This window comes from Phoca vitulina, unplaced genomic scaffold, assembly GCF_004348235.1.
Source record: "Phoca vitulina isolate PV1807 unplaced genomic scaffold, GSC_HSeal_1.0 scaffold64, whole genome shotgun sequence".
NCBI lineage: Eukaryota > Metazoa > Chordata > Mammalia > Carnivora > Phocidae > Phoca > Phoca vitulina.
In genome coordinates this window covers 2512245-2526571 of record NW_022589767.1, presented here as the reverse complement: position 1 = coordinate 2526571, position 14327 = coordinate 2512245, and the positions used below count along the sequence as shown (strand labels likewise).

The window sequence follows — 14327 nt, the reverse complement described above, 5'->3', positions numbered from 1 at the left end:
TCTTTGTCTCTCATGTTTTTCTCTGTCTTCCCCAATACCCCTTCTTGTCCCCTTTCTCTGCTCTTCTGTCTTCTGTCTTTACCTGTTTTCCTTCCTGCCGTGTCTCCAGGGGAGATGGAGGAGTTGGAAGCTCTCTGGCTCACTGGCATTTGCCACAACGAAAAGAATGAGGTCATGAGCAGCCAGCTGGACATTGACAACATGGCGGGCGTCTTCTACATGTTGGGCGCAGCCATGGCTCTCAGTCTCATCACCTTCATCTGCGAACACCTTTTCTATTGGCAGTTCCGGCACTGCTTTATGGGTGTCTGTTCTGGCAAGCCTGGCATGGTCTTCTCCATCAGCAGAGTAAGTGGTTTGATTGAGGTGCCGGGAGCTTGTGAAGGATAGCTTAGTCTAGCACTGTGCAAAGCAGAGAGACCCAGGAGGGCACTAACTCCAGCCCTGTGCAGCTAAAGCCAGAAACTACGTCATGTATGTTTCCCCAGGGGGTTGGGGGATATAATTTCAGGTGGCTCAGAAACAAAAACGGGTTATACTATTTTTCGTTCAAGAAACAGCTTTGTGTGGGGGGTTTGGGCATTTGGTTCTCAATAAGAACTGGCAGATCTATCAAAATGAAAAATTTGGCCTTCTTCCAAATGCCTTCCATCACCATTAGTTAATTCTGTATGGGCTGTATTAATCATTTAATCTTTTTTTTTTTAAATCACATCTCTATTCAAATAGTGAAATGTAATGTATCTCTCTTATTCTGACATACAAAGATATATTATTGGTAGTTCACTGTTCCTCACTGCTTTAAACATGTGTGAGTTATGGGGGGTTAAAGAGCTTTACAGAACCTGCTGAAGTAAGTACTGACCCATAAGAAATTCACATTCCAGAAACTTCCTTAATTGGAACAAGAGTATAACTCTTAAGTTGTTCTTTATTTAGGTCTTTGCTAAGTTTCTAGTCAAAAGTGAGGATTTGGAACTCAGTTTTCAATATGAACAGAGGATCACAGGGAAGAGGGGGAAAAAAGCAGGTGTCTTTTAATTTTGTCAGTATGGTTATGGGATTCAGTCATGAGAAGTGACCTCAGTTGTCCTTTTAGAATAGAGGTCTAGATTTCAGCTATAACTAACTTCGGCTCTAATGGAGTTATGTAAGAAAATGGATTTCTCATTAAGTTCTATCTTTTCATCATTTTCCTATAGTATTTTAGTGATAGAGAACAGTTTCCTCTCTGACTGTGAGCTGATTCAAGCGATTCAGTAAGTAAGCAGGAGGAAGGAACGTGTGGTCCCTGAGCCACATTGCTCCACTGGTGGTCCTTTCTAAGGTCCCAGATAGGGTGCTGGCAGGAGCAGTGGGAGCTGGTGGCCTGTAATAGAAATCCCATTCATAGGACTGCCGTGCAGTTAAGGCCTCTGCAGAGGAAAAGCACTCGGCACCTTCCCTTGGCCATAATCAAGAAGGGTTAGAAAGCAAGGAGAGTAACCTTACCTTGAAGATCTCGGGTCTCCCTGCTGCCTTCTGAGATGGCGAGGCTCACCTCCCCTAAACCTCTCTTCTTTCCCACTTAGCTGCAATTCTCCGTTCTAATCTTCTCTGCTCTCTTCCCCATCTGTCAGGATAATTTCCCTTCCAAATCAATCCCCTTTCTTTCAAAGACCCAGTTCAAATGACCTCCCTTTCACATATTTCCCTTGCCAGAGAGAAAAGTTCCAAATGTGTCCACTTTTCAAGGCAGGGAGCAAGACATTAGCAGGTTAGCTTAACTTGGGACTTGACCCCAACCCATTACCTCTCCTGGACGGTGTTCTTCAAGGCCCAGTACACAGAGCTGCACCAGGGAGTTCTCAATCAATACTAATTTGTCACGATATTAATTATGTATGATAAGATTAAGCAAGTGAGAAAGTATAAGAAGGAAACCAGGAGCTAAGGAGAATAAATGAAAGGTTCAACAAGGGAATTATTTATTCCTATTTAGTACTTGATATCTGTCCTAGCTCTGCCCTCCCACGGTGTAGGGCACAGCAGGAGAAAAATCCTTCTTTGACCCCAGGGCTCTCGGACTCTCTCTGTGAATTTGGTTCATGCTTGGCTCAGGAAGAGAACTGCTCAGCCGTTCTTTGGGTGACCAAAATCCTAAAAGCCACTCAAAATTTGTCAGAGCTGGGAAAGAGTGGCTCTTGTGAGCTCGGAGCTCCCCTGTGCTGTGCCACCAGCCAAGGGTGGCCGTCCAGGGCAGAACAGCCCCAACACCCGTGGTGCATGGCTGTCGATTTCCAGGCAGCTGACAATAATTTTTGCCATCCATTGATATCACGGCCTCATTTTTAAGATGCGGAAACCTAGGCCTAGGAAGGAAAATCAATGCAAGTTGATGGTGGAGTGGCAGCATAGAATGTCATGTCTTATGATTCCAGTCTATTTGCTCAAGTCACTTGGAGTGGCCTTGTCCCCTCTCAGAGAGCCTGGCCACTAAGCTTAGCTCATGATAAGAAACTTGCCTGATTCAAGAGACAAATCAGGCAAGCTTCTAGCCACATCATCCTCTGAGTATACTAAGGCTGTTTCAGGCTTTCCCTGACTTTTCTTCTCCAGCAAGACAGTTAGTAGTGGAGGGGGGGAGGGGTGGAGGGCGAGCGTAGTCTGTGGTCATTTCCAGCCTTGCTGGAGACCTGACCCGTCTCCTCCTCTTCCTGCTCCAGGGTATCTACAGCTGCATCCATGGAGTGGCTATCGAGGAGCGCCAGTCCGTGATGAATTCCCCCACCGCGACCATGAACAACACACACTCCAACATCCTGCGCCTGCTCCGCACGGCCAAGAACATGGCCAACCTGTCTGGTGTGAACGGCTCCCCCCAGAGTGCCCTGGACTTCATCCGACGGGAGTCATCCGTCTACGACATCTCTGAGCACCGCCGCAGCTTCACGCATTCCGACTGCAAATCCTACAATAACCCGCCGTGCGAGGAGAACCTCTTCAGCGACTACATCAGTGAGGTGGAGAGAACTTTTGGTAACCTGCAGCTGAAGGACAGCAACGTGTACCAAGACCACTATCACCACCACCACCGGCCCCACAGCATCGGCAGCGCCAGCTCCATCGACGGGCTCTACGACTGCGACAACCCGCCTTTCACCACCCAGCCACGGTCCATCAGCAAGAAGCCCCTGGACATTGGCCTACCCTCCTCCAAACACAGCCAGCTAAGCGACCTGTATGGCAAATTCTCCTTCAAGAGCGACCGCTACAGCGGCCACGATGACCTGATCCGCTCCGACGTGTCCGACATATCCACGCACACGGTCACCTATGGAAACATCGAGGGCAACGCCGCCAAGAGGCGCAAGCAGCAATACAAGGACAGCCTGAAGAAGCGGCCGGCCTCGGCCAAGTCCCGACGGGAGTTTGACGAGATCGAGCTGGCCTACCGCCGCCGGCCGCCCCGCTCACCTGACCACAAGCGCTACTTCAGGGACAAGGAAGGGCTCCGGGACTTCTACCTGGACCAGTTCCGCCCGAAGGAGAACTCCCCGCACTGGGAGCACGTGGACCTGACGGATATCTACAAGGAGCAGAGCGATGACTTCAAGCGAGACTCGGTCAGCGGAGGCGGGCCCTGTACCAACAGGTCTCACGTCAAACACGGGGCGGGCGACAAGCACGGCGTGGTCAGCGGGGTCCCGGCGCCCTGGGAGAAGAACCTGACCAACGTGGATTGGGAGGACCGCTCCGGGGGCAACTTCTGCCGCAGCTGCCCCTCCAAGCTGCACAATTACTCCACGACAGTGACCGGGCAGAACTCGGGCAGGCAGGCGTGCATCCGGTGCGAGGCTTGCAAGAAAGCAGGCAACCTGTACGACATCAGCGAGGACAACTCCCTGCAGGAGCTGGACCAGCCAGCTGCTCCCGTGGCGGTGCCGTCAAACGCCCCCAGTGCCAAGTACCCCCAGAGCCCGACCAACTCCAAGGCCCAGAAGAAGACCCGGAACAAACTGCGCCGGCAGCACTCCTACGACACCTTCGTGGACCTGCAGAAGGAAGAAGCCGCCTTGGCCCCGCGCAGCGTGAGCCTGAAAGACAAGGGCCGGTTCCTGGACGGGAGTCCCTACGCCCACATGTTTGAGATGCCAGCTGGCGAGAGCACCTTTGCCAACAACAAGTCCTCAGTGCCCACTGCCGGCCACCACCACCACAACAACCCCGGCAGCGGCTACATGCTCAGCAAGTCGCTCTACCCTGACCGGGTCACGCAAAACCCTTTCATCCCCACTTTTGGGGACGACCAGTGCTTGCTCCATGGCAGCAAATCCTACTTCTTCAGGCAGCCCACGGTGGCGGGGGCGCCGAAAGCCAGGCCAGACTTCCGCGCCCTTGTCACCAACAAGCCGGTGGTCTCGGCCCTTCACGGGGCTGTGCCAGGCCGTTTCCAGAAAGACATCTGTATAGGGAACCAGTCCAACCCCTGTGTGCCTAACAACAAAAACCCCAGGGCTTTCAATGGCTCCAGCAATGGGCATGTTTATGAGAAACTTTCTAGTATTGAGTCTGATGTCTGAGTGAGGGAAGAGAGAGGTTTTAAGGTGGGTACGGGAGGGTGGGGCTGTGGGCGTGTGGTGCGCATGTCACGGAGGGTGACGGGGGTGAACTTGGTTCCCATTTGCTCCTTTCTTGTCGTTTTCTTTTATTTACGGAATCCTGGAGTTCTGATTCCTTCGGAGGGCAACCCTGGTGACCAGCACCGTCTCTCCTCCCTTTCTAGTTCTCTACTCCCTCCCCACCTGTCAGGCGTTCCTGGTCCCGGGAAAGAATACAGTGGGCTCGCTCAGCACAGCACCGGGAGGGCAGAGTGGAGAAGGGAAGTGGCTGCGTGCAGGCTTCCTCCCAGCACCGAAGGACTGTTTGCCACCCACTTGGAGTGAAGCAGGGAGAAGCAAAAGGAGGCCACGTGAGCACAGGATAGCTCTTCCCAAATGGACCTTTAGGTTTAGGTGAGAAAGCAAAAGCGTCCAAATATGACCATTTAGCATACTGGCTGTGAATGCAAAGAGGCTTTTGCTAAGTTCTTGTCACTTTGGTGGCGTCTATTTAGGGATCGTGTGCCACGCAGAGGGCAGGAGGCCACGTGTGTTTCTATATAAGCCAAAAAAAAAAAGTTCGTTTCCATTCCATGAGACCCGTTGGTGGTGAACTGGGACAGAGAGGTCATGGGTGGATGACGGAGAGCACGTCAGAGCCGTGCTCCATGGTGCATTCGAGGCAAGAGAGGATGGACTGCATGTGCATGAGTGTCCGCATACACTTGCATGTGCCTGTCATCTACACAGGCACGCAGTCAAGGGCCTGTACGTGTAGACAAGGCAACCTTGACTCATGATGCCGTTTCTTTCAACGTCCCTAAACGGTGTGCTCAGTTTGGCTTATATACAAACAGAGATGGTCGTATGTTACCTAAATGTTGGCTGTCTCTCCCCTTCACCCTTCCTGAATGAGGAGGATGGAAGTTCTTGACAGAGAAGATGACGTGGTCTATCACAAAAAGGTGATGAACAATCCTACAAGAGCAAGGTACAAAAGTAACTCCTCTGTGGTTCAACCCGCTTTGACCAAGAACCTTCCAGGAAGGCTAAAGGGAAATAGGAGCAGCCATAATTCTTCTGCACACACTCAAGAGCAAAAGATCCTCTAAAGCTTTACTGAGCTTTTCACACCTTCAGCTGGCCAGGGTTTGGGGAGGGGCTAAGTCAGACTGGAAGAATAGACAAGTTGTGTGTCGTAGGGTAAGTGAGAGAGGGGGATGTTTTCAATGCTTTGATCCCTTCTTACTTAACCTGGAGCTAGGAGAGCTTGTGCCATAGAATTGATCACAACTGATAGGGAACAGACGGCTAAGGGGGATGAGCTTGCTCCATGAGTACAGCTCAGGAGACATGGAGGGAAAGGAAGAGATTTGGAAGTGCAGAGGGTAGGAGGGGAGGGACTCCCTCACTACCCCACTGGGTCTGGCTCCCTGAGAATGTGACATTGAGCCCAATGTGGACACTCTCGTTAGAGGCCCTTCCACCTTCCTGCAACACCTTCTTTCCCTCCCAGGTGTACCATTCAAGAATAAAAAAATATATATATATATACACATATATATGTATATATATATGTGTATACATATATATATATATATATATATATATATATATATATATATATATAAAACTCCAGGGGTAAGGGTACTGGCAGATGCGATGCCCCCTTCACTAAGTTGGACACTTGCGAAAGGAAATGAATATTTGTCACTGCCGGTCCTGAAACTTGGGGAGGGGGTGTTCTGTGGGTCAGCTCCACTGTCCTGCCTTCCTCCCCTTACCCAGGGTGGCAGCCAAAGAGCCCCGGGTCTGTTTGGAAGCTTGACTGCAGGATCTCCATGTTGCACACAGGACATATAAACCAGAAAGGTGCTCATCCTCCTCTGGAAGGAAGCTGCCATGTCTCTTCAAGTCACACCCTCCAGGGCTGCTCTTTGCCTTCCTGTTTGCCCTGACTCACTACCCTTCCTCATTCCCCACCCTTGACTGTCGTCCCCTGTCCTCCTCCTTGATTTTTACCTCAGTATCTTCCATTTTAAAGCCAACTGAAGGCCTTGTAAAGCTATGTTTTCTTTCTAAAACGAACCTGGGGGCAAGGGGCTGAACCTTTCACAGATTTGGAGAGAGGAGCGCGGAGTGCTTTACCTTAGATTCAAGGAAAGACTTTGAGAGAGAGGACAGAGGGCGTGAGGCGTCTCCAGGAGGAAGAAGGAGAAGGGCCATACAAACATTGCTTCACCCTGACTCTGTCCGATGTCAGGGGCTCCTCCCCTCACTCTTCCTCTTACCTCACCCCTTTCAAATAAAAAAACCAAACCAACTAAACCTAGCGAACAGCAATCTAGAACAAAGGGGGCTCTGTCGGTCTCCACTGGTGACAGAAATCAAGATGGTGTTTATTTCATATGTAAATATTTTGTTTTCTAATTAATTTTGTATAGATAAAGTGTTCTCTTGTGAGTATTCAGGGTGGTGGGCTGGAGGGAGTGGGGTGGGGATGGGAATGAAGAGGGGGAAAAGTGTTTTGTTATGGATTTTCATTTTCCATTGGGGGAATTGTTTTGTATGGCTTTTGCTTCAGGGTGTCTGGGGACAAGTGTATGCGAATGGAGGCCACTGTGGTGAAAAAGCCAGGGAAAAATACTTTGTGTCCATGCCTCCCCACCTCACCAGTCTTCTTGGTCCGTGAGACGTGTTCGTGCCCGTCCGCCTGGGCTTGGCGCTGGGTCCAGTTTGGCTCTAAGCAAGACCCAGGTCCCGCTCCTGTCTCCTAGGTAGACCACAGATTACCAGCATTCCATGCAAAGTCAAGCTGGTGGCACCATATTTTCCCTGTCAGCACCTAGGGTAGGACAGATTCCCAAAAGGGCTTAAATCAGAATTGAGGTCAAATCAACCCTCAGTCTTGATGTGGCTGGGAGGCTTAAGGAAGCTCAGTACTGAGAAATCTCCCAAATACCCCCTTGTGATGTTTAACAACCATCTCAAACCAACTCTTTTCTTCCTAGTACCTGAGTACTGGCCCCCTCCTGACTCCCTCCCTCACTCCCTAGGTATCAGCACTGCAAGCACACCCAGAAAATTCGCACTAAGTCTACTCTTTGAAGCATGTGATATCTGGTTACAAGGAGGTAGCACTGGATATATGTCTTACAAATATGCATGCTTTTCTAGAAAAGATTACCAGATCTGCTCAAAACTCAGTGGCCAGATGATTCTCTTAGAAAGGTTGCAGAAGTTGGTTTTAGAGGTAGAAGGGTGGGTATGTGAGGGACGGTGCCAATAGTGACTTTATCTTGCCCTGTCCTCATTTCTGCCCTCAGGAAGGTGCTATTTGCCTTGAGCCAGGGATTCATAACCTGACCTTGGATTAACCAGACAAACAGAATTTCTTTCACTGGATTATTTGTTTTGTGAAGGGTGGCAGCCTCTCTCTATCTACCATGGGATGATGTGTCCAAATCCATTTATGCAAGATGTTACATCCTATTTTGTCCTATCTTCCCTTCGTCAAAAGCTGTTAGCTGGATAATTTCATTTTTCTAAACCTTTTCTTTGGCCCCCTTGGTCATTTCGCTTCAGCTGGATGTTTGAATTGGGACCAAATAAGGTATTCATGGCCTGCTCAAGAAAACTTAAAGAAAGGACGGCCAAGCATTGTCAAGTTGTAGATGTTACTTCATTCCAAAATAACAAGCCAGTAAAATGCATGAGGATGAATTCAGCAGTAAGCCCCTTCTATTCCACAGATGGGTCTGGACAAAGACCCGATCTATCCAAAACTGTGAGATTCCACAGACACCCTCGAGAGCACCAACTGTTCCAATTTTCTTTAGAATCCATGCTTTCTATCTTTGGTGTCCTCTATCATTCCCTTCCACCGGGAAGTGGGTTGCTGGGTGTGATCCTGTATCCTTTCAGTGGCAATGCTTAAATCTCAGCATTTCCACCAACCTCAGATGATGTTCCCCTTAAATTTGCCTGAGTCAAGAATGTGCACACCCTTCAGAGTGATGCATGTACAGTGGATCTCGTAATTTCAAAGTATGTCACTGTGTATCCTCAGCCAGAACGTGGGAAACATTATTGATGTAGAGTCCCCCGTACTGGCCACAGCCATGTTGTGATTGGGGGGAAAAATCCCAAATGATTCCATTAAGTGTTGGTGGTGTCAGTAGTGCCAAAACGCATGTGTAATGTGATAAAATAGGAGTCTTCTATACAATTAAGTGATTATCACCTGCCCAGTCTTCTGTGGCCATGGGGAGTTGCCCAAGGTGGAATTCTCCACGTGGGAGGTGAAGAAACTACTACCAAAATTGCAGCGTGCTGGTCACCTGCGCATCTCACTTAAGAACTAGGGTTTCTTTGTTTTTGCTTTTTTGTTTGGCTTTTAGTTAGTTCAAGATTTAGGGACAGAATAACCAGATTGTTTGGGCAATAGCCTTTGGAAAAATGCTATTCCAGAACTCACTTTATTCTTTTAATCCCCATCTTTGTAAGAAAGCCCTGTCGTTGCTTGTGTCTGTCTGGTGTGTTAGGAAGTGTTCACATGTGTGCATACATAATGCAGCTGCAGTGCTATTGATGAATGCATTGGGCATTTCCAGCTCTTGTGGCCATAACTTCTGTGCTCTCTGAGCCCAAAGCCATATAAGAAATGTGTGCTCAGTAGACTGCCAGACACTTTGTGGTAGAGCATTTGCATTCTTCACCTGAGTGTCAGAGACTCTTCTTTCTGTCTAAGGAACTGATTATGGATGACAAGCAGCTAAAAGTGGACAGTTACACTGGAATGGGTCTGACCTTACAAATGGTATATGATCCATGCATGGTGTGACTTCAGAGGTCCTGAGAGGACCTTTCCTTTTCATTTCCTGCCCCACTTCCAACTACTGGCTTCCTACACGCATTTATTCCTCTAGCACTGAGCTGCTCATCTGTCATCTAGATGCAAATAATCCCAGGAAAGATGACATATCAAGCCATATTAGGGATTTATACATTTAAACACCTAGTTTACATTAGGATTCTCATTTCTTTTCCTGGGAATAATAATACAGGAGAAGATAGTCATGATACAGAAGAGGGAGAGAGCAAAGAACACTGAGCGTAACAGAAAGGAGTAAAAATGCAGGTCCCAGAGTATAAAGACATTTAAACCATTTCATCCTCTAACTGCTTTTATTTAAGGCTCATGTGATGCAGAGATAGGACTCCTAGGTAGGAATTACTTTTAATAAGCAGTCACATGAGTGTGTAGTTTGTGAGTTTCTAAATTCAATACCTTGTAGGGCAGGTTAAGAATTAGGACTCTTTCTATAGAAAATAGAAGACTGGAGCTTCTCTTCCCTTATAGGTGACTGAGTAGGGAGCTGGAGAGATCAAACTGAATCAATGTTATGAAAAAATGTACTTATCTGTTCTCTGTCCCAGTTCAATTAATCTTCCAATTTAGCTGTTTTTCTATGTTCTGTATGTCCCCACTTCTGTAGGGGGTGCCCAGTGATCTCAACACACACTAACTGTTAAGGAGCTACCGTACTATCAGGTGCTACTTAACCAGTGGGCAATTCTTTCTTACACCTACCAAATATTTGGGACATGAATAGGATGTAGATTCATCAGTCTGAAAACTTCTAATGCCAATCTAGATCTAGGATTCCATTCTAATTTGGGGGTTCCAACATTACATAAAATCATGGGATATCTGAATACATCCCACCTCCATCCTATTCCAACCACATTGACTCAACCACAGAGAAGCCTTGTGGATTCTATCACTTAAAGTATCTAGGCCTATCTATTCTCAATACAAAGAACTCTCTCCCCAGAAAAAAACCTTAAAGGGAAGTCAATGCTATTTCCCTGCCTCGGAGACATTAGTGAAGTTTGGAGACTCTGATTTATGATATTGAAGCAAGGAAGAAGAATTTTATCCAAAGAGTGATGGGTTAGGACAGCAGTACTGGAATTAAGTGGGAAAAGTTAGAAATCATCCCTATTTCTCTACCAGAATGTCCATTTGCATCCATTTCAGAGCTCATCACAGTGAGTTGCTGGCACGTTCTGTGCTTTAAAACATAATTGCTGGTGTGATTACAAGGGTGAGGGCTCCTGATGAGAACTAAAGGTGGCAAGCAGAGTGGATGAGTAGAATTCCCCATAGCCTTGGGACTCTGGTGTGTAGAATCTGTATTTTGGCAAAGGAAACAAATAGAATTCAGCGCCAGGATTAAGGGTAAAAGCACAACACTAAGCCCAATTTAAAACTTATTTTTCAAGATTTGGTTTCCACACTTCAAACCTGAACTCTCTTTATTTTTAATTATTTTAATAGCATTATGATGTAGGGGGTGAAGCAGATTCCAGTACTATTCGGGAGACAAAAATAAAAGCTCTAATTAAGTACGTTAGTTCAATCAAGCCAATATCTATTGAGCACATACTATGCCCCCGGGCTGGTACTGTGAAGAATATAAAAGATTTTCAAATGGAGTATATTATAGTCACGTATAATATATGAATGCAAAAGTCTCAAATATTTAAATGTATGTATTATGTTTGTACAAATAGATGTGCATAAATTAATATATTTATACATGCAAGCTTTAATTTTTTCTGGTTTCAGCGTGTGAGTAAGAGGTATTATCCTTTACATTGTTTTTAAAAAAAACACTGGAGAGATTCAGCTCTTCCCATCACAGCCAGGCCTGGACCTCTTGTTTTTGGAATCATTCCACCTCTAGGGTCTAAAGCTCTGAAATTCCCTCTCTGACCACAACCTTGCATTTTGTGTATCTTACCTGCCTTCCTTTACACTCTCTCTGCTGTTCTGGTCCATCAACTGTTCTGACTGCAGTTACTCGCCTCTTTGGTCTAGTTCTGTGTTCAACCACATCAGCAATACTCTCAGCAACACTCTCTTCTTCCTCGTGCCTTCTCACCACAACTAATTGCTTTTTTTTTTTTTTAGATTTTTATTTATTTTAGAGAAACACAGAGAGAGCGCGTGCATGAGCTAGGGTAGGAGCAAAAGGAGAGGGACAAGCAGACTCCACACTGAGTGTAGAGCCTGACATGGGGCTTGATCTCACGATCTGGAGATCATGACCTGAGCCAGAACCAAGAGTCAGATGCTTAACCGACTGAGCCACCCAGGTACCGCCCCCCAAATTGCTTTTCTAACTCTGCATCTCATCCTGCCATCATCCATTCCACCTCCAAGAACAGAAGGTCTTCTACCTATGCTAAGAGCATAGATTCAATCCATTTAGTCTCACCTGAACCCTTTCCAGCTTGGACATCTTTTTTATTTCTCCAATGTTAACTCCACATCACGTTTGCCAACTGGCTGTTAAACTTGGTTTCCATGTTCCTTTCATTTTCATCCCCTCTCTTTCAACAGGCAGTCTTTCCTACTGTCTTGCTAAGAAAAGATTTTTTGAGTTCTCGTATAACCTCTCCTCTCTACCTCTAAATTCCTGCTGTCCTTCATTCATCTTTTCCATCCTCCCTTCCAGCTCAGTGTTCCTCATTCCTGTGCTCTGATACCCACCCTCTGACCTGTCCTGAGGTCCACTCCAGCCAGCAGTACTTCCTTTCCGCATCCTTCATCTCTTCCATACATCTGCCTACCGCCACCTCTAACAACACATCTTCCAGTCCTGCCTCCATCTCTAAGACCAAATCCTACAACAGTCTCTAAAAGCAGATCTCTTAATCCAGTTAGACTCTTGAATTTCTGTCCTCTGTTTATCTTCTCACTTTCCAAATTTCCCCAAAGGGTAGCCTATCTTCACCTCATCACCTAATGCTCATGGCTTAACCTTTCAAAGTGGGCTGCCACTCGGCCACCCTACTGAACTACTCTGGGGCAGCAGCATTCCAATGAACTTCTTCTTACAAAATCCAATAACCCTTTCTCCCCCCTCCTCTTCGGCTTCATGAATGCTAATCTAAATTTACCATTGGGAAGCAGTATGTTCTGGTTCTAATCCTAGCCCTCTGGTTCTCTCTCTGCGTTCTCTTGCTGGTTCCTGCTGGTTCCTGCTCTTCCTCTTGTCCTCTCAGCGTTGACTTGCCATGGTGTTCTGAGCTTGACCCTCTTGTCCTCCTTATCTCCATGCTTCTGTAGTAATATTTTTGCCTTCCACCATTTTGACAACTCTCTGGGGATAAATTACAAATCTTTGTACCTAGACTCTCCTTTTCACTTCAGCTTAATGCATTTACTTCCAGTCACCTCCTGGACATTTTCATTTTGAGTCAAATATCTGAGACAGTCCCTGCAAACCAACATAATCACCAAATTCCTCCTTCTGGTTAAACCATTCCTTCTGTCACCAAACAAAAGCTTTCCAGTGACTTTGCCACCTCCATTTCCCTCATCCTGTGCATCTGATCATCTGGAAAGCCTGTAAATTCTTATCCTAAAGGTTTCCCAGTCTTCCCCTTTCATTCAGGCCCTTCCCTCTAGTCTGGATGATTTCAGTATCTTTTAACATTGTTCCAAGATTTTTCTACTCTTCTCAGTATTCACTTCCTAAATATAAATTAAATGTTATTCTCCAACTTAAAAAAAATCCAATGGGCTATATTTGCCACAGTCCAGCAGTAAGAATAACTTCTTGTTATTTGCCTGTGTAAGCCCATGCAGCAGGACAAGCTGAATCATACATTTGTGTCTTACCTTTCCTATACCAACTTGATTTCCCATGTGTCTTTCCTTCAACTGCTTCCTTTGCCCAAATTTCTCTCCTCCATCTCTCCCATCTCCATTCTTGCATAATATCCATCTCCCTTTATACAGATCTTCAAGAACAGAACAAATGGGCCACCATGTCCACCTTCCTTCATCCAAAAAAAATTATAAATATGCCTTTTGTGAATGTCCATAGCAATCTTTCTAGTGATAGCTATCACAGACCATCTTATTTTATGGTTATTTAATTATACATCTCATATCACCTGCTAGATTATAAACTCCCTGTGGTGGTCTGGGGCCATACATTTATTCATCTTTTCTATCTCTTGTAGCACCTACCCATGCATCTTGTATATGGAAAGCACTTATACATATTTGGTATTATAAATTATAATTGAAAAGAAGTCACTTTATTCTGCCCAGAGGATACTTGAATCTGCAGTAAAACCTAAGGATGAGTCCTCCACATTTATCTCTGTATTTCTGTGCCTACCCATAACCACAGAAATATGCTGAATGTAGACATTCTCATGTTAATTATTATTTCCAGTGGGAATTTGCATTCTTCAAAGCTTTGTTCTGTGAATTATTCTGTGACTGTTTTATGGTTAGTAGTACTTAGGATACTATATGTACACAAACCAAATAAGTGGCAGAGGGAAAGATCATGGAGGATATTGATCAAATGTTAGGTATCCAGAGTTTTCAGATGCTTTGAGTGGAGCTTGTCTCCAGACACTTCACTCCTGGACTGAGTATCTAACAACCTGACCTATGCTGGGATTGATCCGGCTTTGATGCAGTCTGTAGTCTTTTTCCCCCCCTTTTTTTTTGGGGGGGTGGCAATGACTTGCAGTACCAGAGGGACCTTGTCACAGTTCAGGCTCACTAATCACATAATCAAATGGACCCCAAATTGTGGTTCAGTAGGACTGATGTATTATGCTGCACACTGGTACTTTCTGCACCTGTATCTGTGCTCAGCCAGCCTCGGGAAGCTGTGCTGCTCACAACCTTGTTTTGATGATATCTCCTCT

At 46.2% G+C, this 14327-nt stretch overlaps 1 protein-coding gene across 2 annotated transcripts in view; it reads left to right on the top strand.

The window, feature by feature from the left end:
* GRIN2B (glutamate ionotropic receptor NMDA type subunit 2B) overlaps nt 1–11611 on the top strand; it is a 409231-nt gene extending 397620 nt beyond the window's left edge. For both annotated transcript variants that reach the window (XM_032391811.1, XM_032391812.1), the window contains 2 exons: nt 110–348; nt 2706–11611. In XM_032391811.1, the coding sequence (XP_032247702.1) occupies nt 110–348; nt 2706–4562 (2096 nt within the window). In that variant the 3' untranslated portion in view covers nt 4563–11611. The remainder of the gene's footprint in view (nt 1–109; nt 349–2705) is intronic.
* The last annotated feature ends 2716 nt before the right edge of the window (nt 11612–14327 follow it).